The 26,409-nt window shown below is 43.7% G+C and overlaps 1 protein-coding gene across 4 annotated transcripts in view; it reads right to left on the bottom strand.

The window, feature by feature from the left end:
• Window positions 1–1,544: 1,544 nt before the first annotated feature.
• The window catches only part of PLPP3 (phospholipid phosphatase 3), a 60,198-nt gene continuing 35,333 nt past the window's right edge, over window positions 1,545–26,409 (bottom strand). For all 4 annotated transcript variants that reach the window (XM_063939294.1, XM_063939293.1, XM_063939296.1 and 1 more), the window contains 4 exons: window positions 23,511–23,794; window positions 22,453–22,510; window positions 12,318–12,494; window positions 1,545–3,173 (listed from right to left, as the gene is read on the bottom strand). In XM_063939294.1, coding sequence (XP_063795364.1) covers window positions 3,063–3,173; window positions 12,318–12,494; window positions 22,453–22,510; window positions 23,511–23,794 — 630 coding nt within the window. In that variant the 3' untranslated portion in view covers window positions 1,545–3,062. The remainder of the gene's footprint in view (window positions 3,174–12,317; window positions 12,495–22,452; window positions 22,511–23,510; window positions 23,795–26,409) is intronic.

Raw genomic sequence — 26,409 nt, 5'->3', positions numbered from 1 at the left:
GGGTTAAAATTAGTAAAAAAAAATCTATAATCATTGTTAAAAATGTATAAAAACTGCTAAAATCATGTAATTTTTCAAATCCAAAACCCAAAATTTGGATTTAAAATACAAATTCCGAATTACGGGAAGATCCAAACTGTGTCGGTTCGGATTGGACCGGGTTTTTGTTCGGTTCGGATCCACAAAATTCAGATGGATTCAGATTTCTGGAGAACCAAACTGCACATCTCTACTTATTTATTAATAACCTACAAATATAGTATTCTCTATTCTGTATAGGAAATCTCATTACACTATTTTATTGTGTACAAATAGGATAATGCGACTTTCGTATTTACTACTAACTCTGTTGTGCTACACTGAGCGCTAGCTCAACACTAACAAGGGATGTAAATATATACACTTGCATAGTCAGATTAAGGGGGGGCGCAGGAGATACTGTACCCCGGGTCCCCCTTTGGCAGGGGTCCACGGCCAGAGCACATTGACATCACTAGGTTTCTTTCTTATACACCAGAAAAACCAAGCAGCCAGAATGCGAACAGGACAGTATGTAGTGCAGGCAGACACACAAGAGTATCAGGTTTCATAACATACCGACAGAGATTTCTGATCAGAGAAGAGAGAGGAGGGTGGAGAAAACTGTAAGTGACACAGTGATCCCAGCTTCTCCTCCTCCCCAGCCGGGTGTCTCGGTCCTGTGTAACCTGTTATCTAATAAGGGTCTAGAAAGAGACAAACACACACACGCGCGCACACACACACACACACACACACACACACACAGAGTCCTCTTGAGTCCTGTCCCAGTGTGTAAGCAATACAGAGCCTGCTGCTACTCTTGCATGCGACAAGATAAAGTATACATTTTATTTTTCTATGTGTATTGTAAGGTTGTTTAAGTTGGCTTTGCGACACTACAAGAAAACTTTATAAAATTGTTGTCTTTCAGTAAGGTGGAGCTATAAACAGTGCCCAGGCATTAAGCCATTAGTTTAAATCTAATATATGCCATTGGTTTAAATTTTATATACACAATCCATACACCCCAACATGACTCATTCCAAGAGGTACAAAATGCTCTCTACCTGGACTTCCTTCTTTATTTATGATTGTAATCACCTGTGTTAAAACAATTGTCTTATCAATTAAATAGTTCAACACAGGTGACACCAATCATAATATTTAGAGGGAAGTCCAGGTAGAGAGCATTTTGTCCCTCCTGGAATGAGTCATGTTAGGAGGTATGCACAATCTAATATACAACACCCCCACCTTCCACCAGGCCCCCCTGTCTTAAGTGCCCTGGGCACCACCAAGGCTTAATCCGGCACTGCACACTTGTAACTACAAATATACATCTTGCGCAGAGGCTGCTGTTTTTTTTTTTTAAATGTGCCTACAACCTCTTTTTATGTGATTTTGTGACATAAACAGCCCATTCCTGGTTCAGAAACCTTTTTGCAACCAATTCATGCGAAACAACAAATACCCCGCTACCTAAAAATTCATAACAATACGCGAAACAAAATGTAGTAGAATAATTAAACATTATGAGCTTTTATTTAAAAAGCATCTTTGTACAGCAATTTCTGCAAAAAACAAACGCTCGATTTTGTATTCTACAAAAAGTATCTGAATATTCTTTTTTTTTGTGTTTTTTTTCCTCTTTACAATATGAAACATTATAAAAATACTGACAATTTATTTCATTTTATACAAGTCTCTAGTTGTAGTTTTATTTTTTGTCCTTTAATAGTGAAATTACTACCACAGATCTACAAATATTTTAGTTGACTATACAAAAATTAAAACTGTTGCTTTTATTTTAAGCAGCAAAAATAACACAGGTCAAGACACATTTAATCATCATAGTGGATATATCTAAAATTGTTTTGTTTTTCAGAAATAATATTTTACATAGTTAATTTTTAATGTTTTATACATTATTTATATAATATATCATATATAAAAAAAAAATCATAGCTTGCTATAGTTGAAATGATAGGACGGATTCTCTGGTAATATGGATGTGCAAATGGTTAATTTTATACGATGAATATAGTCCTTTTAGGTGTAGCCCTTTCAAAAGGTTTTATACGTGCCTAAGATTCATTCTTAAACTTTCAGAAATTTGCAAACTTGATATTGTAGACTGTTGATGTTGAGTATGTGAAATGCGTTGGCTTCCTTACTTAACACAGACGAGGTTGGACAGACTACAATTGATTTTATGAGTTTACCGTCCAGCGGTACTTATCGAAATGGCTGATTTAATGTTCAATGGGTATCAACCCCAAAGTTTATAGTGCTTCAAAAGTCTCGAGCAAGACAGACTTCTGGCCACAGAAGAAACATTTCAACGAACTCAAGACCGTGTTGGGCAGCTCCGGGTTTTCACTATTGCTGCTTTCTGGTTGCCTCAAGAAAAAGGGTGTTGACTTTGTTGTCCTTAGTGGGAATTCCTGACTCAGGTTAACAAATTATTGGTAAATTACACATATTATATTTATATATATATTCATTTGCACAGAAAGATGCCTCTGGTTTTGTCAATCCTTATTCACACAGATATAACCTTCACAACATGACTCCTGGGAGCAGCTCCCTAATTACAGTCAGTGCTTTTGTTTTCTTCCTAATATATAGTGCTATCATTAATTGCCAACATCACTACGAGGCTTTAATAGCTAGTTTCAAAGATGACTCCCTTTTTGTTGCTGAAAAAAAAAAAGTTTTAGAGTTCAGAAATTTATGAACAATGTGTTGTTCATTAAAACATGAACAAATAAAGACCAATTGTACATCTGGAATTCCAACTCCACGTTTCGTCATCGCTTGGCTTTCAGTTAGTTGAACACCCCCCGCATTATGCAACGTTGCAATTGAAAGGCCTCATAGCAGACAGTTGTTTTTTTTATCGTTGTTGTTTTTTTTTCCTGTTATTGTCTTTTGGTTGGGTAACACAAGTTTTTCCCTACATTCTATTGTCTGATGAGATTTGAAAGCAGCAGGTCACTGGGTTCACTGTCAGAAGTTATTCCGCAATCTGCTTGTGGCGTTTATACAATGTTTCTGTCGATAATATCCACAGGTGACAAAGATTCCTTCTTGACCACTGGTGGGGGGCAGCTCTTTTTTGGGGTCTTAAAAAGGTCCGATACGAAAAACACCTATGGGAGAAAAAAAAAATAGATTTCGGTTAATTGGTTCCCCTGAAAACCTGTAAGCAGCTTTATTTTTCCGACAAATAGAAATTAAACTGAAAGATGGAATTATAAGCCTGAGGAACATTAAGCCATGTGTTATTTTTGAGTGTTGCCACTTTAAAATGTGCCGGTGTGGTTTCCCTTTTAAATATGTGAAAGTTGTTTTCCTACCAGCTAATAGTTGTTCAGTATGGTTGGGGTTATTGGTTTTTAGTGTTTGTGAGGCAGTGTATGACTTTTTCCCTTTGTTGTATGTTTGTATTTGGTTTGTAAGGCAGTATAGAATGGTAGTTTGGTTGTGTGGGTGCGCTTTTCTTGCATGGGAGTATGGTGTTAGCCAATAGTCCTGTACAGGAAATGGCTACACCCCCTGAACGTGGAGAGCTGAACATCAATGTTTGGGTTTGGTATGTGCATGTTGGTTGTCCTGTCCGCTCTTTACCGTCACCACCATTTAAAAAATTGTTTCAAAAATTCTTAGTGGTCAATAAAATATTAACGCAAGCAGCATGGTCTGTGTGTTTATTCTTAGTGTCATAGGTTACCGAACATTTGAAGTGCAACATGTAAAACACTCGGAGTTTAAAATATTTTCCTTTTCTCCGCATCTTTATAATGACGCCCTGCCCTTTGGTCCTAAACTGCAATTTAATCCAATTAGACATTTCTCATAACGTTCTCACATATATGCAAAAATCTGTCCAACGTGACATATTATATTTCAAATGGTGTATGATGTTATCTAGCCGAGTGCAAGTTTCTGCCTTCTGTAAATCTCAATTGACGGCCTCTACTGGTTCCTGATTAACACACAGCCTGAAGTTTAAATGCAAGTAACCATGAATAGGATTTGACACCTGCTCTGGTAACCTGCTACAGTCAAATCAGACTGACGCACCCGCTGGCTGGGGGTGAAATTCTCCCTAACCATGGGTGTTCCTGAGAATGGCACCTCCACGTTTATCAAATTGGGTGCAGGGAATTTATTGCAATATTATAACAAACTGCATAGAGCTTCTTCATTGAGAGCCTGATTCAACGCATATCGACAGATTAGAGTGAAGGTCATCCAGACTGTGCTTACCACAGATTCATATGATTTCAGAGAGATCTCTTGCACCAAAGATATGACAAGTGCAACTGCACGCTGATTTTATGGCGGCAACGTTTACAAATGGATGTATGGGGGCCGCGCGGCCGCATTTGAATGCAGTCGGGAATCTGTATTTGTTTTCAAGCACGCAATGCGGCCCCAGATGTGAATAAACTGCGTTCAGGTCTGAAGCTAGCCCGAAGTTGGAAGATTTGGTCTTTGGTATAGAAGAAAATCGTTTTGACTGCTGAACAAACTTTTAACTCATAAAAACTATTGTAGTTTTGAATTTGTTTTGTGAAACTACAAGTCCCAGCTTGCCCTGTAGTTCCTCAACAGCTGGTCAGCCTCAGGTCCTGGCAGATGACTGCTAGAATGATGGAAAAAAAGTGCAAGCCTTGACCTTTATCCCTGATTACACAGAGGTTAACGCCAATGGAAGGAAGAGATATTGGGCCACGATTTCCTGAATACCCAATAACGGAAGCCGTCTGCAGGATGTGAAAAAGACGACATTTAACAGAGGGCAGAAATATACAGCGGAACAGGGGCGGGTGCAGGGAAACTTCCACCTAGCTTCCTCAGCCTCCCAGCGCTTTCTATAGCTCATAAAGTGTCAGCTGGGGACAAGACACAATAGAGAAAGCAAAAAGTACAAAAAATCTCATCTTTAACCCATTTTACTAATTTGTGTTTCATTTTACACTTTTTTATGGTATCAGAACCCAGTCAACCAATTAACCAGGAACAAGGGATGGGACTGAGGCACAAAGTGTATAATCTCTGGGGCAATGACCCATGTGCTGGAATTTTAATGGAAGAATAATACACAAGCTCACGGAATTCTCGCTTCATCTTTCACACATATAGAAGGACGTATATATTGAACGTTCTAAAGAGTGGTAAAGTTGGCCAAAGAAACAAACCAGCTTTTAGTTATCTTTTATGGAACGTACAGTACTAGATAAATGCTAACTGGAAGCTGCTTGGTTGCTACGGGCAACTTCTCCACTTGATACATTTCCCCCAACGACTTTTAACAGACCCTATCCGGGATGGAGTATCCTTAATTTTATCCACCGGAGGAATTCTACACATATGCAACGTCTCTTCCTAAAGAACGCTACAATTAAACTGTTGTCATTACCACAATATTCAAAGAGATTATATTTACGTTGTTTAGCAAATTATTACCACTGACTATAGCTGGATCATCCATTAGGCAACCTAAGCTCCAGCCGTGGCCACAGTAGACACCAAGAGACTCAGAGTATCCTTACCCATTTCTGTGCCATAGTCTCTGTTACAGACAGAAGACCTCATTCAGAGACGATTATTTCGCAGTTAAGCGATTATCGTCAGTCCGTGCATGTGTCTGAGTCGCACTGCGCAGGGACTGTAATGGTCTCACGACCACGGCTGCACGGAGTATCGGCCATGCTGCACAGCCATAGGGTCACTCAGAACTGATCTGTGACGGATGCCGCGTACTTGCACGCAGCCACTGGGATTGGCAAAGCTGCCGGCAGGCATCTCAATACAAATCCCAGCAGCTGCAGCACTTGCATATTTTCGCACGGCCGCCGTGTACACATTCACAGCTGCGAATGCATTTACGTACATCTATGAATCCGGCCTAGAGTGGGATAGGGGGGCCAAACCAGTGTGTCATATCTAGGGCCTCATTGGGTCTTAATCCGGCTCTTCCACAGAAATGTTCCAAATGTAAATCCTTTCTTACTTAGTAATGTTCACTATCCCTTTCATAGAACTAGGGGCCTAATTCAGACCCGATCGCTGCTGTGCGTTTTCGCACAGCGAGCGAAAGGGTCTGTACTGCGCATGCACCGCAATGCGCCGGCCATCGGTGCATACAGACAGGATGGCCGAAAAAAGCGATCGTACGGGCGATCGCAAGGTGACTGACAGGAGGAGGCCGTTTGTGGGTGGCAATGGACCGTTTTTCGGGAGTGTTCGGAGAAACGCAGGAGGGACCAGGCGTTTGAAGGGAGGGTGTTTGACGTCAGCTCCGGCCCCGAACATCGCACTGGGAGAATAAGTCCTGAACTGTGCGGAGACTGCACAAACTTCTGCTTGTGCCGCTCTCATGCACATGCGATCGCACCCCTGCACAGCAAATTCCCCCTCCCCCTGTAGGCGGCGACTACCTGATCGCAGGGATGCAAAAAATGCACCCTAGCGATTAGGTCTGAATTAGGCCCTAGATTCTTCTAATACAGGAACGTTACTCTATACATAGCTATTTTGGCCATATTCTCATTTTCCTAGCAATATTCAGTTTACTAACATAAAATAATCTTTCATTGTTTGTGAATTCAAACATAAAAGAGAAATTGTCAAAAAAATGTGTAAAATATTAAAGCTAGTTTTGCAAATTCCACTCATAGTTGGGGAGTACGGGATGTTTCCGCATAACCTCCGTTCAAATATTTTAGGTTAAGAAAAAAAAAAAATCTAAAAAGGATCAAATTTCTTTGTAAGAACTTGCAGTAAACTTTACACACGTCTGTAAAGAGCATTTAAAGAGCATTTAACATCCACCACTATGTCTAATTCCGAGTTGATCACTCGCTAGTAACTTTTTGCAGCGCTGCGATCAGGTTAAAACTCGGCAAAACTGCGCATGAATATGCACCGCAATGCGCAGGCGCGTCGTACGGGTACAAAGAGGATCGGTGCTGGGCGAACAGCCGATCACAAGGTGATTGACAGAAAGAGGGCGTTTGTGGGTGTCAACTGACGGTTTTCTGGGAGTGGTTGGAGAAACGCAGGCGTGTCCAAGGGTTTGCAGGGCGGGTGTCTGACGTCAATTCCGGGACCGGACAGGCTGAAGTGATCGCAGCGGCTGAGTAAGTTCAGACCTACTCAGAAAATGCAAAAAAACGTTTTTGTGCCATCGGCTGCAAAAGCGTTCACACACTTGCAAAGCGAAAATACACTCCCCCGTGTGCTGCGACTATCTAATCGCAGCACAGCAAAAAGTTGCCAGCGAGCGATCTACTCGGAATGACCCCCCTAATTCAGACCTGATCGTAGCTGTGCAAAATTCTGCACGGCTACGATCAGCCAACTTGACATGCGGGAGGACGCCCAGCACAGGGCTTGTCCGCCCCGCATGTCTGGCCCTCCCCCCCGCCACACAGGTACAAAAGCATTGCACGGCGCCGGTGCTTTTGTACCTGAAGAGTAGCTCCCTACCAGTGCAGCTCCTCCACGCTGGCAGGGAGCTACCCATCGCTCTCTGGGTCGCAGCGGCTGCATAGTCATGGTCCAGGCATGCCTGCGTTGCCCAGACCGCGCCCCCAAAATGGCGGCCCACCTCTGCCTGTCAATCAGGCACAGGTGATCACTGGGCTGAGATGCTGATAGCATCTCTGGCATGCGCCGGCGCACTGCGGAGCCTGCATGCGCAGTTCAGATCTGATCGCCCGCTGCGCGAAAAATGCACACCAGCGCTCGGGTCTGAATTAGCCCCCAAGTATCTACATTTACAGCGCTAGTTCCAAATCATGCACACTTGCAGCGGTTTGCACAGTGCATGCAGCAATTTACCTTAAATGTTGACTTAAATGGTGATTAAAAGTTACAGGAGCCTCTTGGAAATCCCTCTTACGGTTTACCTGGTATTTCAGGGTGACAGGACTGAAATTGCTAAGTTACTAAGCTCTTTGTTTGGTTTCGGCAGCTGTGGCCCATTCCACTATGGTTTGAGGTTACACAAACACTGGCAGGACCTACGAAATACAACCCCTCCTGAGCTGGGTTACTGGGTTAAATATTCCTGGTGCTTCGACTCCGTCAGACAATGAAGGGCCGTGAATAGGGGGGGGATTTTTTCTTTTTTTTTTACTGGGTTTGGTCCATTTCCTGCAAAGTGAGTTCCCCACCCAATAAGTAAACTACAGATCTGGGTTAGGAATGTGTATTCATTCCGGACTGATTTGTAAAATTTTTAAGCCTCTTCATCTTTTTTTCCACATATTTCAGAGAAGGGAAAATTCATCTTTGGGGACATTCTGGAAAGCAGATGCCAAGATTTAAGGGTCCGTTGGCATTGGAGCACCGAATACTTGAGAGATACTAGGTGCCGGGAACAGGAGTGGTTGTTATAATGATCAATGACTCTTCCGCAGACGGTGCTCCAATGTAAACAGTACTTTACATTTTAGATTGCAAGCCTTGGTGGTCAGGAGCTGTCGGTTCAGTCTTTTTTTTCTTTTAGCGGCTTAGACAAATGCTCAGCCAAAAAAAAATATTACTGCCTGCATTTACTTGAACATTTCTATTATATATATATATATATATATATATATATGAACCAAAATCTACTTAGAAATATATTAATTCCACACATCACTAGCATGAAGATATTTTGAGAGTTGAATGAATAATTAACCAACAAATTCACAGGGAAGCAGTGAGGCATGAGGCATTAAGTGCCTCATGCCTCACTGATGTCACTGGTAACCTGTAAACTGATAGGCTGCAGTTTCGGTGCTTAAAGTCATACAATGGCAACCTCCTCTCGCTGCGTGATGAAGGGTGCACTTTAATATGATCCATTTTAGGACATTACAGCAACTCACTGCGGGGAATGAGAGGCCGGTATTCTCCTAGCTTATGGGATATCTAGTACAACACTCTGGGTTCACATCCTGCCACAGAAGTGCGCCGATGATACTTCCTATCAAATAAAGATGACTCTATGGCGGCGGAGCTGACATTTCAGCATTGTGCGGTAAGGATGACGCAGGATCAGGGTCAGACGCTGCTGTATTTTTCGGGGAGAGTGAAATCATTTTTAATTTTCTCTGACATTTGTGTGACACTGAGCAGACTGTGATACACATGTCCGAAGTCCACGGTAGCCGCTTTACCCCATCCAAGACAATCACTCCACAGTGTTCCGCCTCACAAAGGTCGCGGCTGATTCACTGCCGCAGGCTAAGCTGATTCACAGAGATATTATCTCAGTAGTCTGTGAGGGGGAAGTGGGTGACCAGGCTGATTTGCATATGTAAATAAATGATTAAAGGACAACCACGCCAGCTGCATTTCATAAGAGATACTAATAGATTAACTGGGATTTTAAGGTTAGCGACCCATAGATCAGTCAATAATGGAATCATGGCTACTTGGGCTCGGATAATGCAGAAAGTATGCGTGCACCAATTTTGAGACGAGTTCCTGCCATTTGTACAATATCTATTTATATGATGGAACAGCGCCCTAAGACTTGAGCACAGACATGAGGTAAGCCGTGGGCACAACAGTAGAAGGGAGGTCGCAAATCTCCAAGTGAGTCTCATGCAGCATGTACACTACAGGATATATTTACTAAAGTGCGGGTTTACCAAAGTGGAGATGTTGTTAGTAGCAACCAATGAGATTCTAGCTATTATCTTCTAGCCAATGCTAAATAAACGATAAGTAGAATATGTTTGGTTGCTATGGGTTACATCTTAACTTTAGTAAACCTGCACATTAGTAAATATACCCTACATGCCCAACAGATAATCCTCTAATATGCACACACCCTGCTGATATACAGTAATGCCATTTCATGGACAGTGAGACATGGACATGGAGATCCGTTCTGAATCAAAGAATCAGGATATAGGGGTCTATTTACTAAGCCTAGGATGGAGATAAAAGTTGACGCAGATAAAATGCCAGCCAATCAGCTCCTGACTGCCATGCCACAGGCTGGGTTTGAAAAATGACAGAAGCTGATTGGCTGGTACTTTATCTCCGTCCAAGGCTTAGTAAATAAACCCCATCGACTTTTTATCCCTTTAAATCCTCCTAATTCTTTACAAGTATACCGATACCAAACACACATTGAAGTCCTCTATTCTGTGACAATCTCCTCGCAACAAATAATCAAGAATTATCCATGTCCTCACTAACACTCATCTACATGACATAGCGATGACGTGTTATTTACTAGCACTGCAATAACTGTAGCAAACAATCGCCTACGTTGTGTAACTGGCTGTAAATCCACTGCAAGTCGATTGCTGGACACTTGCCAGAATGTGACATCCAAATGCAACGTCAGTAATACCCCTTTCACATCGCACAAATAACCCGGTATCGACACGGCATATTGCCGTGTCGAAATGGGTCAGTGTGCGATGTGAAAACTCCTTTGCTGAATTAGCGGGTCGCCTGGTAAAAAAGAAGGGTTATTACCGGGTTGAATACCGGGTCAGGTGCAGTGTGAGTGGGAGCCGTTCCGATGCGGCACGGCTCCCATTCACAGCATAGGGAGAGGCGGCGCAGGAGATGAGCTCATCTCCCAGCGCCGCCTCCACCCCCGCCCCTGCTGCTGCTGCGCCCCCCGCTGCTATGGCAACCGACCCGGTATATTGCCGGGTCGGAAAGCCAGCAAAGGAGCGCAAATGCCGGGTCCCACCCGGTAAGGACACGTTTCTCTTACCGGGTGGGATCCGGCATTTGCGATCTGAAAGCAGCATAACTTACTACAACTTGGCACACCCCAAACATCTGCACCGTAAAGTCCCTGCGCCTGTGCGTGCTGGGCATTAGACGTGTAATCCGGCCACTGCGCGATTAGTGAGGTTACACAACTGGCAGAGCGGTGAAATCTGTTGCATTTCTCCCCTGTGTTTTTCTTGTGCTGACCGGTGCCCCAGCCTCAGATAAAACTGGAGACACAGCTTGATTACATGTTAATCTTTCCCACTGTGCTCCCAAATGAAGTGGTAACACATGTTGCCCTTGCGGCGTTCTGGTAATTGTTTTATAGTTATAAGTCGCAGGAGACGAAACACAGCGACTTTAAGCAGCAATCATGGTAAACTGATTATCCCAACTCTAGAACCAAGAGGTTTCTCCCAATAAGAGGAAGCTGGCAGAGTTTTCCAGAGCGGGCAAGCTCTCAGACTACCTTGTGCAAAATACACAGGCATGGCGCTTCCTGCATAAAACGGCTATGATGCGCGTCCCCACAAACCGATGCGGACATAGACATTAATTATTCCCGCACCTTCACCCAACGTGTCCCTGGAGAGGCAGGTCAGGGGTAAGGGATCCTTCTAATGCAGGCGAATATAGTCAGGGTGTGTTAGCGAATTGCGGACAGTTAGAGATCAGGGCACCGAAACATATACACCTGACAAAGCCATATAATTTCCGGGTGGTCATTGGCAGTGCGGATTCAGTGGTGATGATAGTGACAGTCACCATTGCTAGGCTGTCTGTGAATGCACCGCTAACGCTGATTAATGCTTTCTTTATTCTTTTGCGCAATTTAGCATTTTTTTTATTTCCCTTGCACGAGACAGGACCCACATTTAGGCCGGTTTAAAGAGATTTTTTTATTTCATTGAATTGATACCTAATAGCGAATGATAAATGATGGATAAAAACGTGGATGTCTGTGCAAGTGACGCATGTCCGGCGCATATGCCCCTGGTACCGAATTGCACCACGCAGTATAGTGCACGCCCTGTCATTATGTGGAGTGCAAATCTGCATCTCACTGTGCCTCAGGCCCTTGTAGTTCCTCTGCTCCATACGCTCATTGTGTCACACACGGAACATAATACTTGCAATGATGCCTTTGCCATATGGCAGCCCATATGTGCTCACAAACCGACCGCGGCCTTTACACGGCATCAAAGAGACAGCGGGGGACAGTCCAGTGTAAGATAAAGTGCGACAATCACATAAGCACAATGGAGGCCGGTATTTTGTGTGCGAAATCAGATAACGAGGTCATTAGCGATATTAATGCACCTTAAAATATTAAATATTAATACACGTCCTCGTATGACTACTTATATTTTACAGCACAGTCGCCCCTTATACCAGGAACCAGCTATGTTTCAGATCTCGGAGTCACAGCTCATTGAGTTCTTCATTAGATAGCTTGAGCAGCGTTCTTTCAAGCTCTCGTATTTATGGGAATTTCGTCTGGCTGTTTCATTTCCTGTGTGAAGCGTTTTCCCCCCACGCTCAATACTTACTATGCAGTACGCCACCAAGGCCCCCTGAGCGAAGCCTGCCAGCACGTCGGTGGGGTGATGCTTGTGGTCCGAAACTCTGGACAACCCTGTGTAGAAGGCCATCATGAGGAGGGTGAACTGCAGGAGTGGGCGCAGGAGGCGGGCCCCTCTCCACGTAAATCTGGACTGCAGGTAAAACTGCAAAATAAGAACGAGATTGGATCAATATTTTTATCCGGTTCGCTAAAGTAAATACTAATTTATACAGTCATTCTTGAATGGAAAGCCAACACACAATGGGGTAGGTGTACCAAGTCTTAGGGGGACATTTACTAAGCAGTGATAAGAGCGGAGAATTGAGCTAGTGGATAAGTTGCCCCATCAACCAATCAACAGCTCTGTATCATTTTATAGCAAGCAAATTATAGATGTTACTTCAGTGCTGATTGGTTGCCATGGGCAACTTCTCCACTGGCTCACTTCTCCGCTCTTATCACTGCTTAGTAACTGTCCCCCTTAGGGGTCTATTCATTAAGCAGTGAAAAGTGTGGAGAAGTGAGCCAGTGGAGAAGTTTCCCCATCAACCAATCAGCAGCTCTGTATCATTTTTTAGTATGCAAATTCTAGATGTTACTGATTGGTTGCCATGGGCAACTTTTCCACTGGCTCAATTCTCAGCTCTTAACACTGCTTAGTAAATGTCCCCCTTAGGGTTCTATTCATGAAGCAGTGAAAAGTGTGGAGAAGTGAGCCTGTGGAGAAGTTATCCATGGCAACCAATCAGCTCCTCCGTACAATTGTATAGTATGCAAATTATAAATGTTACTTCAATGCTGATTGGTTGCCATGGACAACTTCTCCACTGACTCACTTCTCCATACTTTTCACTGTTTCATGAATAGACCGATAAGAGAGAGATAAAGTGGAGCAGTTACCCAAGGCAACTAAATATCATCTAGCCGTCATTTCAAACTGCTAGATAAATGACAGATAAAAGCTGATTATTTGATTTCTCCTCTTTATCTCTTTCCAAGGCTTGATACATCTCCCACCAATGAGTTTGGTGTTTTCCTTGACAGCAGAGCTAACAATCCATAACCGACATTTTATACAGCTACTGCTTTGCACAATAATTTCCTAATATATCTTCATCATTGTAAAAGAACCAATAGGCGGAGGCATACACGTTTTACTCAGTCCCTATAGAAATAGATGGTAAATATATATCCGTTAATAAAGATAGCAGAGTTTTTAATTTAGCAACAAACGCTGAAGGGTTCTGTTATTTTTTTATCCTTATGAGATAGCGATCTAGTGAAAGCAATATTCTCCATGACATGCTGACGCCTACAGTAATCGAGCTCTTAACTTAGCTAAAATTAAATTTACTGGCACAGAGGGTGATGGGGAAATGAGGGCCAGAGGCGGGTCAAAGCTGTCACAACTGTGGATTTGAAGACTTGTAAATTTCAAGGCCAAAGAAACTACTGTGCAACGTAAACGCTGAAATCTAAAACTAGGGATGTGGCGCTGCTTTATAGGCTGAGCACAATAATGCGGCTCTGTCCATTACTGTACATCAGGGATAAGAAAAGCACCTGGATCAGGGCAACGCCGGCCTATCATTTTCTTAGTACAACATACCGTTGTACCATTTTATACGTAGGAGAATATGGGGGTAACCCTGTACCGGGGAGCCGGGTGAGAGTATGTAGTTAGGGGTCTATTTACTAAGCCTTGGAGACAGATAATGTGTACTGAGATAAAGTACCAGCCAATCAGCTCCTAACTAGTTGCGTTTTAAAAAAAATGACAGAAGCTGATTGGTTGATGCTTTATCTCTGTCCATTGTACCTCTCTCCGAGGCTTAGTAAATAGATCCTACTGCTGATGATTCACGTGCAATCTGAGTTGGGCAGCCAACATGCACTATTCCGTCACACAGTTCCACCTTCCACTGTACCTCATACCTCCCCTGTTCTATTTCTGTGAGGTACCAAGGATAATGTGCAACTAATGCTCTATATTAAATGCTGTGGAGATCATAGTGGAACCCTACGGGGTCTATGTACTAATGGTGGGTACACACTGGAAGATATATCTGCCAATCAATTGATCGGCAGATATATCTATGGACAGATCAGGCAGTGTGTTGAGCATACACATTGCCCGATCCGTCAGGGACTGACGTCATGAACTGGGCGGGCGTGTACACACGTCGCCGCCGACTGCCGCAGCATGTGTACGGGCAGTCGGCCGACCACCATACACACACAGCGACGCGCCAATATATCGGTAGATATATTGGCCGTCGGCTGTGCTGCGGGGCCGACGCGATACGTCTGTGAACGACGGAGTTCACAGACGTATCGGCCGTACACACTGGCCGACGGACCCGCGATATATCGGCCGTTCAAGAGAACGGCCGATATATCGGCCAGTGTGTACGGGCCTTAAGACTTGGAGAAAGATAGTGGACAGAGATAAACTACCAACCAATTAAAAATAAAAATATTATGTGATTTATGAAGCTTTTTTTCTGTTTTTTGTAAATGTATTAATCTGTACTCGCGGGCCACTTATCCAGAGTAGTTGATAGGAATCCCCATATCGCAGTAGCTAAAACGCACAAAAGCAAACAACGGTCTATATATAAAAAATAAAACAAAGGTTTAAATCAATTTAAGGAAGGTGATCATGTGACAACGAAATAGCTGTTTATCTTTTTGCTTCTAACTATTTAACTGAGGGCGTCTGTTGGCGCTAGAGACCACCTCACCACTGTCCACCACTCATTCTGGCCATAAAACGCATATTGATTGGGGGGTTGGGGCTGGCCAAAACATATTGTCAGCTGTTCATTGTCAACTTGTTGCTGTTTCCGCTTGAACTTTGGCCCAGCCCGCTTCCTAGGTTCCTGTGGGAACCATTTCAGACAAAGGGGAAAGAGACACAGGAAAATTGAATACGTTCGTCCCACAAATCAAAGCTGATTGTGGATGACCAGGTTGCAAGGAGTGGAACAGCCAGTTTACAAGACCCAACGACAGAGCGCACCCTTCCTCTAGGAAGGAAGCCAAGGGCCTGGTCTGCTTGCTTATGCTAGAGGTTAGAGGTTTATTTTTAAGTTGAGTCTCGCAGGTCCGGAAACGTACGCACAATACGCAGGAACATCATGAGGCGAGCTTTGCTTTCTGACACTTACAGAATGATCACTATATAATATCTATCTATCTATCTATCTATCTATCTATCTATCTATCCATTATCTATCTATCTATCCATTAAATGGCACTCATTTAAAGAGCTGAGCAATGCAACCTATCCTGCTAGGAACCAGTGACATCCAACTTGTGCCGCAGTGATGTCACAGGTACCCAGTGACATCAAGTGTCCAGCCCACAAAATGGCTGCTTTCACTGTGTGTACTTCATTCAACTTGCTTCCCAGCTCGTATTTCCACAATGCCGATCTGATATATTTTGTGTTGAAAAGGCAAAAGCAACTCGCACCAATAGCACTAAAATATTTCACTTCTCCCCTTTTTCCTGCACAAGCTGCGGCCTCTACTAGCTCGCTGTACACTTCCTGCAGCAGTTTGTGTTATTGCACATCCTTAATCTCCTCAAAAACATACTTCCGATTTTTCCTGCAAGATCTGCAACTTTCCTTTCCTACTATTATACGGATGACTGATTCTGCCCGTCTTATGGTGACGTCAAGTGACGCCAGCTTTCGCTTCCCATCGCGGCCCTTTGACCCAGGAAGTGATGTTTCCTTTGTCATTAACTATTATTCAGAGTTGTGGTCAAAAGTTATGGCCCTCTGTGAAACCCTGACGTGAGTCACACCTAAGTGTTAATCATTGGATGCAGAATAAAAGATATTCGCCCATAAGATTATAAACCACAGATTATACTGATCCATCCCATTACGCACAGTCAAACACACATGGTGCCATATGGTAATTACATAAAACAACACAAACAACAAATTACTTAATTATTATACAAGTTACAATACCCCAGACTGTCTACCTCTGTTGTAGACCATTTTTAATTTGACCAATTCTGCAAAAAAAAACATAGGTGAAGGGTCAATCCCTACTGTAAAGCGCAACGGAATATGCCGGAACTATATAAATATATGTTAATAAATAAATCTTATTATAATACAGTATAATCAGTTGACCCAAATGCATAGTATGAAATATAGTACGAGATGGGAGAAGTATCACTCTTTGAAGAGTCTTAGGGGCAGATGTACTAAGGAATGGAGAGAGATAAAGTGGAAAGACATAAAATTCCAACCGCTCAGCTCCTGTCATTTTTCAAACACAGCTGGGCCCCTGTACTGGAATGAAGGGCGTGGCCTAAAAGGGGTCGTGTCCACACTTCCTGAAAATAAACTATATTAGTCCCATGCGCTCCAGGCGGGGAGCAGGGGAGGGAAACCACTTCCTGCCTTGCTTACTTGCTCCAGGAAGCGGGTCCTCCTCCTCAGTCGGCGCCATCTTCCCAGTGATATTTGGGAAGATGGCGCATGTGCACTAGAGAGCAAAGCTCTTAATTTGCGGCGTCATCTTCACGAAGATGTCACTGGGAAGATGGTGCCAGCTGTGGTAGAGGGACCTGCTTCCCAGATGAAGGTAAGTATACTTAAGTTGGGGGGGCTGGGGCAGCGGACCAGGGCCCCTCCAGCAAGCATGGGTAATTAGTACCCACCCCCTCTCGGTGCCAGTAAAAATGTGCAGAAATAGTTATAATAGAGTATGGTGAACAGTATTCACTTTCATTGACTTCATTTTGAAAGCTGGATCCTGGCTGCTAAATTTCACTGACCGGCGCCTGAATTCTAAATTGTGTCCATCCTGTAGCACTTCAGGTTAAACAAGTAAAACAATAAGAGTAAAATCAAGGCCTGGATTTAGATCCTCGAGGTATGTGACCCCTTCCTCCCCCTTATTGTACTTTATTAGTCCTGATGGAATCTCCATTGTTTTAAATTGCATTGAAAAGTTTCAGCTTTCAGAGAAATCCCCAGTACCATGAGGGACTGATAAAGGGATTGCTGGGGCATTAACCATTACTCTGGCAGCGTAATGTCAACACTGTCACCTGGCCGGGTCCTGGTGACCTCTCAGCTCACCTCCACGTCAGGCACGTTATGACTCCCAGCGTCTGCAATTCATCACACAGAGGATTCAGACCACCATCCTCCCACTGTTTTATCAAACGCATCCTAAAAACAATGGCCCCAGATTGGGATCACTGGTGTGTTGTGACAGTGGTAATGCGATCTGGTTCCAGACTGTTCTTATCCACTCCAAGATAAAACATATTAACAGGCTTGGAATCCTGGGAAGTCATTTAATTATTTATTAACAGTTCTATAGCCCTGGCTATTCACATCAGTGTCTGCTGCCCTGGTGGATCTTACAATCTATGAGGGAGATATATGAAGTAGTGATAAGAGTTTAGAGGTTGCCCGTGGCAACCAATCAGCTGCTATATTTAATTTTCTAGAATGAATTTGAGAAATGTTACCTCAAAGCTGATTGGTTGCCATGGGCAACTTCTCCACTCTTTTCACTGCTTCATACATCTCTCTCATATGTTGCCTACCACATACACACCAGGGATAATTTGGTTTTGGGTTTTTTGCAGAATCCAATTAACCTACCATTATGTTTTGGGATTGTGGGAGGAAACCATAGCACCTGGACTAAACACACAAGCACAGCGAGGACATACAAACTCCACACAGTTAAGGCCTTGGTGGGAATTTAACCCAAGACCTCAGTGCTGTGAGGCAGTGTGCCAACCATTCCACCAAAATCACAGCCTTTGATATTTAGACCAATCAATGCGTCACATGGCTGAGCAGATGGAAAAGCCGCTGGCTGCTGCTGCATTATTAATCCCTTTCCTTCTGTTACTTATATTAACCACAAACCTAACAACTGTCTTGACAATGAGACACGGGATTACTCTGGAGGTACCTGCACACCAGTAAATTCATCAGCGGCTTTGCTTTCTACTCCTGACAAACGTGTTATCTACGAATGACTGTGCGATTTAAATTTTTACACCACCCTGTCGCTGTCCGGCGACGCCTGTCATTTTTTGCTGACGCACGTTCGCACTGCGGTGCATACGCATGCGCAGTCTATCAATAATCGCCCGCTGTGCGAAAACGCACCGCAGCGATCAGGTCTGAATCGGGCCTTGTGTACTGCTGCCATTATCAGACCGCTCTAAAAAAGCTGTAAATGAAAACAGTAATTCTCACTTACATTTCTAAAATCCAGATGTCGGAGGTATTCAGCGCTTAACGCAGGAGATATCCTGATATCGCCAATCTTCCATCCCCGCCATCCCCATACTCTAATATGTGGACCTTTGTTCATCATACTCTGAAAGCTGTCAAAGTTTGATAGCAATAACCTACGCATCTTGAGATGATGTCAGTTCCCGGAGCCCCGTTCCTTCCTATGGGATGGAGGGTATCCGTTCACATGGTCGACCATGTTATGGTCGACAGTCATTAGGTCGACCACTATTGGTCGACATTGACATGGTCGACGTGGACACATGGTCGACACATGAAAATGGTCGACACATGAAAAGGTTGACATGAGTTTAACTTTTTTTTCTTTTGGAGAACTTTTCCATACTTTACGATCCACATGGACTACGATTGGAACGGTAAAGTGTGCCGAGCGAAGCGAAGGCACCATGCCCGAAGCATGGCGAGCGAAGCGAGCCATGCGAGGGGACGCGGTGCACTAATTGGGGTTCCCAGTCACTTTACGCAAAAAACGACACCAAAAAAAGTTAAAAAACTCATGTCGACCTTTTCATGTCGACCTTTCATGTGTCGACCATGTCAACGTCGACCAATAGTGGTCGACCTAATGACTGTCGACCATAACATGGTCGACCATTCATACCGGAACCTCCTTACACGTGCGTGTACTCAGGTCACAGGTGTGTACTAACACTGCCGGGTCAGACATGGCAGCGTAATGTTATGCCTTTACTAATTAGCGCCGTTACTGTCAGTGCTCGCGGGGACAGCTGCCCGCAACGGTGCAATCTTCTAATTGCTCTGATAATACGGTATTTGATGCTGCAACCTGCGTCGAGTCACACCAAAGTATCAGGGGTTATAATTAATTAATAAGCCCCCCAAAAAGAGAAGATTATTTGATAGCTTGTTCCCCATCAAAAATAATTGTGTGGGGGGGGAGAAGAAGCACTGGCAGTAACAGTTTCTCGCAGCACAGCAATCGGGTCGGAACTGCGCATTTGCCGGCGCATGGCAGCCGTCGTTTAGGGGGGAGCGGTCCGGCCAACGCAGGCGTAGCCAGGACAGTTGGGGGGAGGCGGGGTTTTCCGCGGCGGCTGCGTGACGTCACACGCAGCCGCTGCGGGCCGGGGAGCGATGAGTAGCTCCCGGCCAGCACGCTAAAGCTGCGCTGGTCGGGAGCTACTCTTGAAGTTCAAAGGCATCGCCGCAGTGCGATGCCTTAGCACTTCTGCGGGGGGGGGGGGCCAGCACTGACATGCGGGACGGACTAGCTTTGTGCTGGGCGTCCCCCCGCATGTCAGTGCGAATGATCGTAGCTGTGCTAAATTTAGCACAGTTACGATCAACTCGGAATGACCCCCCATGTCCCCTATATATATATATATATATGTATCTATCTACCATAATGTTCCTTCAGTGGCTGTTACATAGCCTGTGTGTCAGTGAACCCTAGAGAGAGTGAACACTACACAACTGTTCAGACTTATACATAATACAGAAAATATTGTTCATCCTACAATTTCCGCTGTGTTACATACAGGTAACTTTAGACTCCCTGAAAAACACATTTACTGTTGAAGGCAGAGCGAGAAGCGCTGCCGGCCGCTGACCTGAGAATCCTATGTTTGTTTTAACCAGGTGAATGCCCGAGACAATATTGCCTCTGTGCGCTGAATGACTCATTATATATTAATTGCGAAACTGATTTCTTCGCTTCACAAGTAGCTGAACCAGATAATCTGTTATAAGCAACTTCCAAAACCCCATCTCGTCTCCCACTGTCCAGAAATCCACAACAATGGCCCTAAATTGAAAAACAAGAAAGCTTTTCCCAGCACCAGGCATGTTTTCACTGCTCTCATTCTCTCCTGCGCCAAGTGACGCAACTGCATTTCCGGTCGGACAGGTTTTGTTGTGTCAATATTCCCAAATTAAAAATCTGAATTTACTCCAAGCTCACACAGTCGCTGCCAAACGCTCAACTGCTTACAAACACTCAGCGGTGCCTCATTAAACTCTATCTGTTGTACATATTAAGACTCCCAATTAAAAGACAAATATTATTTTTATAGGGTACCTGTCGCCCACGGACATTTTTGTGCTTAAACAAAATTCCCGGGAATGCAACCAATCAATTTCCCTGGAACGAGTGCCTCATTCATGTCACAAGTTCACTGTGAATTGTGCAATTGCAGTGCCTCATGTGCCTCTGATTCATTAGTTTCTTGGTGAATGATTACCTTTCAGTGCCTTGTGCCTCAGTGATGTCACTGGTTCCTAGGGAAACGTTAAAACTGCTGTGCCTCCTTGTAATACCTCAGTAAAAAATTATAAAAAACAAAACAAAAAAAACCTGCTGTGCCTTGTGCCTCAATGATGTCACTAGCTCCTAGCGAATTGTTAAACTGCTGTGCCCTGTACCTCAATGATGTCACTAATTCCTACTGAATTGTTAGGGGGTATTCAATTGTTTGAAAAGTCAGTTGGGTGTCTGTTTTTTCCTATCTAATAGACAGGAAAAAACAGACACCCAACCAACTTTTCAAACAACTGAATTCCCCCCTACAGACTATAGTCCACTATAAACTTCGTCAGGTATACGTTAATACAACTGTTTCATTGCGGACAATCCTCTTTTATAGGAGTTTACAGTTATTAATTGAATTGGATTTCTCCCCCCCAACTTCCCCTTAACTACTTTGAAAAGTTTTAAATCTTCAATAATCATATTTAAGATGTATATTTACCTCATGAATGTATATTTTTGTTATCATTACTGAAAAAACTCCACCAAAGGTCTTATAAATAGAACTCACTGTTCAAATTTAGATAAAATTAAAGTTTTTTCTTAATTAAATGAGCAAAACAAAACTTTCATTCAGTAACAGAAATAGGGTAACTTCTGTTTTAATAATGTTGGGGGAAGGAACTTACGAAAACAGCGCACAAGCAGAGGAGCAGTTTAGCGGACTAAAATGTTTTCATAGCATCCGAGTAGGGAAAGTGTATAACTTGGAGCAGACCTTGGGGACACAACTAATTCTGCCGCTGAGGAAATCCACCACCGCCTCCCCCCTCTAACACCTGCAACAGGTAATATTTTAAGGCAAAGCAGTGATCGGTGTTCTCAAATCCTTTTCCAGACCTTGTGCATCATAAATAAAGTCTGTCGCCAAATCTCCACAGAAGACTGGATGCACTGTAACTGTTATATTACAATTTCTTATTATTACTATTCCACTTTTCTAAGACTTTTACTTATTGGTTTCTGCATGCCCTACTGCAACTAGTATTCAATACATTGCTTTAAGTGCCAGACTTTTGCTACCTTTGGATACGACACAGAACACCTCCGTGCACTGGATACAATTGTAACTCCCATCCGGATTTGAATATATTTACAATATATACAACAACAAATCTGCACCATGGATACAGTGGCGCCACTAGTGGGGTGCGGGCCACACACAGGTGTCACCCCTCGGTGTGGGACCCTTTGCAGTGACAGGAGCCGGGTGCTGCAGTGGGACACTCTCCTGCAGAACTCGGCTCCTGTCACACAGTGTAGGCAATAGTCTCTGCGGGCAGCCCAGCATCTCCCGGGATGCTGGTCATGCTCCCGGAGTGATCCAATCGGGATTTCCCATGCAGCCACTCCCCATTTATGTTAGGCCACACCCCTTTTTGAAAACGCCCCTTGCATTTCTGCTACCGCGCGTCCAAATTTGATCTGTGTGAACAGAACCGAGACGCAGGTGTGGTTTTACTCCGGCGCATGGCAGCAGAAAAACATCATCAGTGTCTGTAAATAAACTCTGATTTATAGGACATTAAATATACTTACCACCAAGTAGAGCATAGTATACATGGAGAAGGAGGCGTGTCCGGAGAAAAATGACTTTCTGTAAAATAAAGATTAAATAAGATAAGAACAGAAGTGTCATTAACTTTTAATCACATTGTGCAAACTCTGACTCACAGCCTTATCGCGCCGTAAATCAATAAATACGTGTAGCATGCACAAGTATACAATGAAGGCACATTCATCAATTCAGATAACACTGGAAACAAGTATCTCTGCAGGATAAGATGGAGATAATGACTCTGATCTGGGCACTGAACATGATTCACTATTACACAATCCTACACATTGCAAAGATCAATTTCAGACATTTAAATAAATGGTTTGCTGTGGTCAAAATGACACAGATTCTATTCCTAACAAAGAATCTAGGGGGTCATTCCGACCTGATGGCACGCTAGCTATTTTTTGCAGCGCTGTGATCAGGTCAAAACTTGGCAACACTGCGCATGCGTATGCACCGCAATGCGCAGGCGCGTCGTACGGGTACAAAGCGGATCGGTACTGGGCGATGGATTTAACGAAGAATCCATTCGCACAGCCGATCGCAAGAAGATTGACAGGAAGAAGGCGTTTATGGGTGTCAACTGACCGTTTTCAGGGAGTGGTTGGAAAAACGCAGGCGTGTCCAAGCGTTTGCAGGGCGGGTGTCTGACGTCAATTCCGACCCCGGACAGGCTGAAGTGAGTTCAGACCTACTCAGAAGCTGCGCAAACTGTTTTTGTACCGCTCGGCTGCACAAGCGTTCGCACACTTGCAAAGGAAAATACACTCCCCCATAGGCGGCGACTATCTGATTGCAGCGCAACAAAAAATATCTAGCGAGTGATCAACTCGGAATGACCCCCGCTAATCTTCCATTCATGAGTAGCATACATAATATTGTTAGAAGTGAGAACTACTATACCCAGCAGAGTCTGGCCAAATACATTCTTATTCCTTTAAAATGACATCTAGAAGCTGATTGGTTGGCATCTTTCTTGATAAATACCCCCCCCCCCCTGGAATATACCAGAGAACTTGACGTCTGTAAACCGTACCTTGCTTCGGTCACTTTGCTTGGCGGTCCTCTACACGTATATTCCTCTATATAGTTTCCAACAGTGCAGTTGAGGCGCGTGAAATCTGGATCGCAGATGTCCAGGAAATGGGGTCGCAGGCGGCCAATGGAGACCTTGGCAATATCCGTGAAGGATTGGCTTATGGCGCAGCCAAATAGGAAGCATCCCACCTGCTTGTATAGGGCGGAGACGTAGGGGTTTCGGATGAACGAATGAGACTTCGCTTTCAAGTAATAGATCCGGAAGAATTCACCTAGTATGATCTGCAGAAACAAACAATGGGCCTTAAATAGAGAAAGGGAAACTCATGATAAAACAAATAGTCAGTTTATCTACACATGACATGGGGGCAGCCATCTTGTGCGCTGAACCGACATTCATAAAGCCCATGATGTGACTGAGGCACGAGACTCAAATTAAGATTGAGACATTGATTTAGATAACAAAGCGGCAGCCTTTTCTGTGAGTATGCCTCTGTGCCTCATGCCTCTGTGCCTCATGTCTCATTAATGAAACGTGAACAAACAGGAAGGATATTTGTTCAGCCCACAGTGCAGCTTTCTCGTGTGTGTGTGTGTGTGTGTGTGTGTGTGTGTGTGTGTGTGTGTGTGTGTGTGTGTGTGTGTGTGTGTTTGTATCTGACAGGGACACAAAGTCCATAGTGTGTGAAGTCATGGGCTGTTTTTATATAGGTGTAGCTTGAAATAGGGACTGTATATTTGGGTAATATATATTGGCCAGCACTATAGGGGGCAGCTTTTCCTGATGCACTAGTTTCTATACATGCTCCTACTGGGCAATCCTATTTATTAAGTTTTATTATGTGATAGATGCCTCTCTGCATGCTAAACTCTTTGAAGGCAATTCAATTTCAAGTGATGTTTGGTCGCAATGCGCGACTGTGCCCATGGCTCGGAGTTACCAAAGGCCACCTTCACATATTTCTTCTGAGCACCTCAGTGGGGTGTGAGGAAAAATTTGTGATGTCCACGGACATTAGGTCAGAGAAAAGTAACGCCACCGGCTCCCGTCCATCCCTCAGACATGAACTGCCTCCTTTACGGCAGTAATAGGGAGATCTGTTAGAGAAAGGTACGGTCCTGCGTCCTTATTGCCATGGTGACAACCGAAAGATTGAATTTGGTTCATTAGGGATTACGTCAAAATACAAGCACCCATGCAGGTTTACACAACCTGTAACAAATTAATGTTCATTCAGGGTATTCAATCACCCGTGAACCATGGTTCCCGCTACGCAAGTGGATAATACAATGGTAACACATTAAAGCTCTTCCAGCCTTTTAACTGAGATATCAGAAATGTAACCGCTGAGGAAATAATAGAGTGGGCTAATTCTCCGGTCCTTTGAAAGTTTTCCATCCATTAAGTCTTATTTGCACATGAATGCAGTAAATCTTGATAAACCGATCATCGGTTATTTTCTCACAAAGCAGTTGCAATGCAGCAGCGCTGGATCCGTCTATGTTCCAAAGCGCGCCGGCAGGAACAAACCTTGGTATTTAAATGGGAGCATAAATGGGCAATACATCAATGGGCAATTCATCAATATTCCATGGATTAGAGTTGAATGCTAAATATTGGTCTGCGTAATATAGTAGCGCTTAACATAGTAGCGCCGTACAAACAATAATAATTAATAAGCGACGGACCAATTTCTAGATCTGGTTTAGGATGCAGTTAAAGCTGAGCAACCTTTAAAGAGAGTTGTGCTTGGCCCCAAATTACTATGGACCTCCTAAGCAGGCTTTAAACAATTATTGAGCTGCACATAACTTCTACCCTCTCTGCTGTGTGTAGTCGTAAATCTGCCGGAATTATGGTGTATCAGTAAATGATGGACCCCTGCTTACGAACCGTAAACCCTTCTCTCCATATAGAGTATCAGAGTTATGACTTAGGCTCGGGCCGTTAGTCATTAATTTAAAGGGCACATAAATAAAATCAGGCAGTAAAATGGCGGACTGGGACAAAATTGCTTACGGCAACACGATGGCTTTCCCCTGGACTACAGGCTGGAAGTCTTACATGAAAAGAACAATATTTATACTGGGATGTAAAACATTTGGCGTTTGTTTGTTGGTCCAATGTCGCTGCATGTAATCTACAGATGCATCATTTGGTCTACGGCGCTATGAAAAGAGTAATAACACTGTATATGGACGAGTGAAGCGGCTCTTCTGTTTATGAAGACCTGAAGATTAGAGCATTCAGTATTTATTATGCTTGTTGTATTTGTCTTTGGTAGGAGAGGAAGGATGACTGGGCAGGATCAAATGAAAGCTGCAAATTAACCTAATATGGATACTCTTATGAGGTCCATATGCGACTGGCTGTCCCGCACAGTAAACAGACTTAGGAATACTTTAGCAACACATGTGTAACTCCAAATTCTAGGCATGGGGCTTTGTATATGTGAGTACATGTTGGGGACTATGTATATATTTGGGGACTGCCCAGTGTAAGAACCGGGACACGAATGGCAAACTATTCCCCTTATTTATCAATGAGTGATAAATTTCACTGTGAGTGATAAATTGCACCAGACAATCAGCTCCTAACTGCCATGTCACAGGCTGGGTTTGAAAAATGACAGTTAGGAGCGGATTGGCTGGTGCAATTTATCACTCACAGTGAAATGTATCACTCATTGACAAATAAGGGCATATACTGTATTTCTGTATCATAATGTGAGGCGGATGTACTAAGCCTTGATAACGTGGAGATAAACAACCAATCAGCTCCTGTCATTTTTCCAACACAGCCTGTAACACGTCAGTCAGGAACTGATTGGCTGGTAGTTTATCTCTCTCTATACTGTATCACTCTCCAAGGCTTAATACATATCCCCCCCTTAATC

Source organism: Pseudophryne corroboree, chromosome 9 (genome assembly GCF_028390025.1).
Source record: "Pseudophryne corroboree isolate aPseCor3 chromosome 9, aPseCor3.hap2, whole genome shotgun sequence".
Classification (NCBI taxonomy): Eukaryota; Metazoa; Chordata; class Amphibia; order Anura; family Myobatrachidae; genus Pseudophryne; species Pseudophryne corroboree.
Note: the sequence above shows the minus strand (reverse complement) of the source record. Positions and strands in the feature narration are given on the sequence as shown.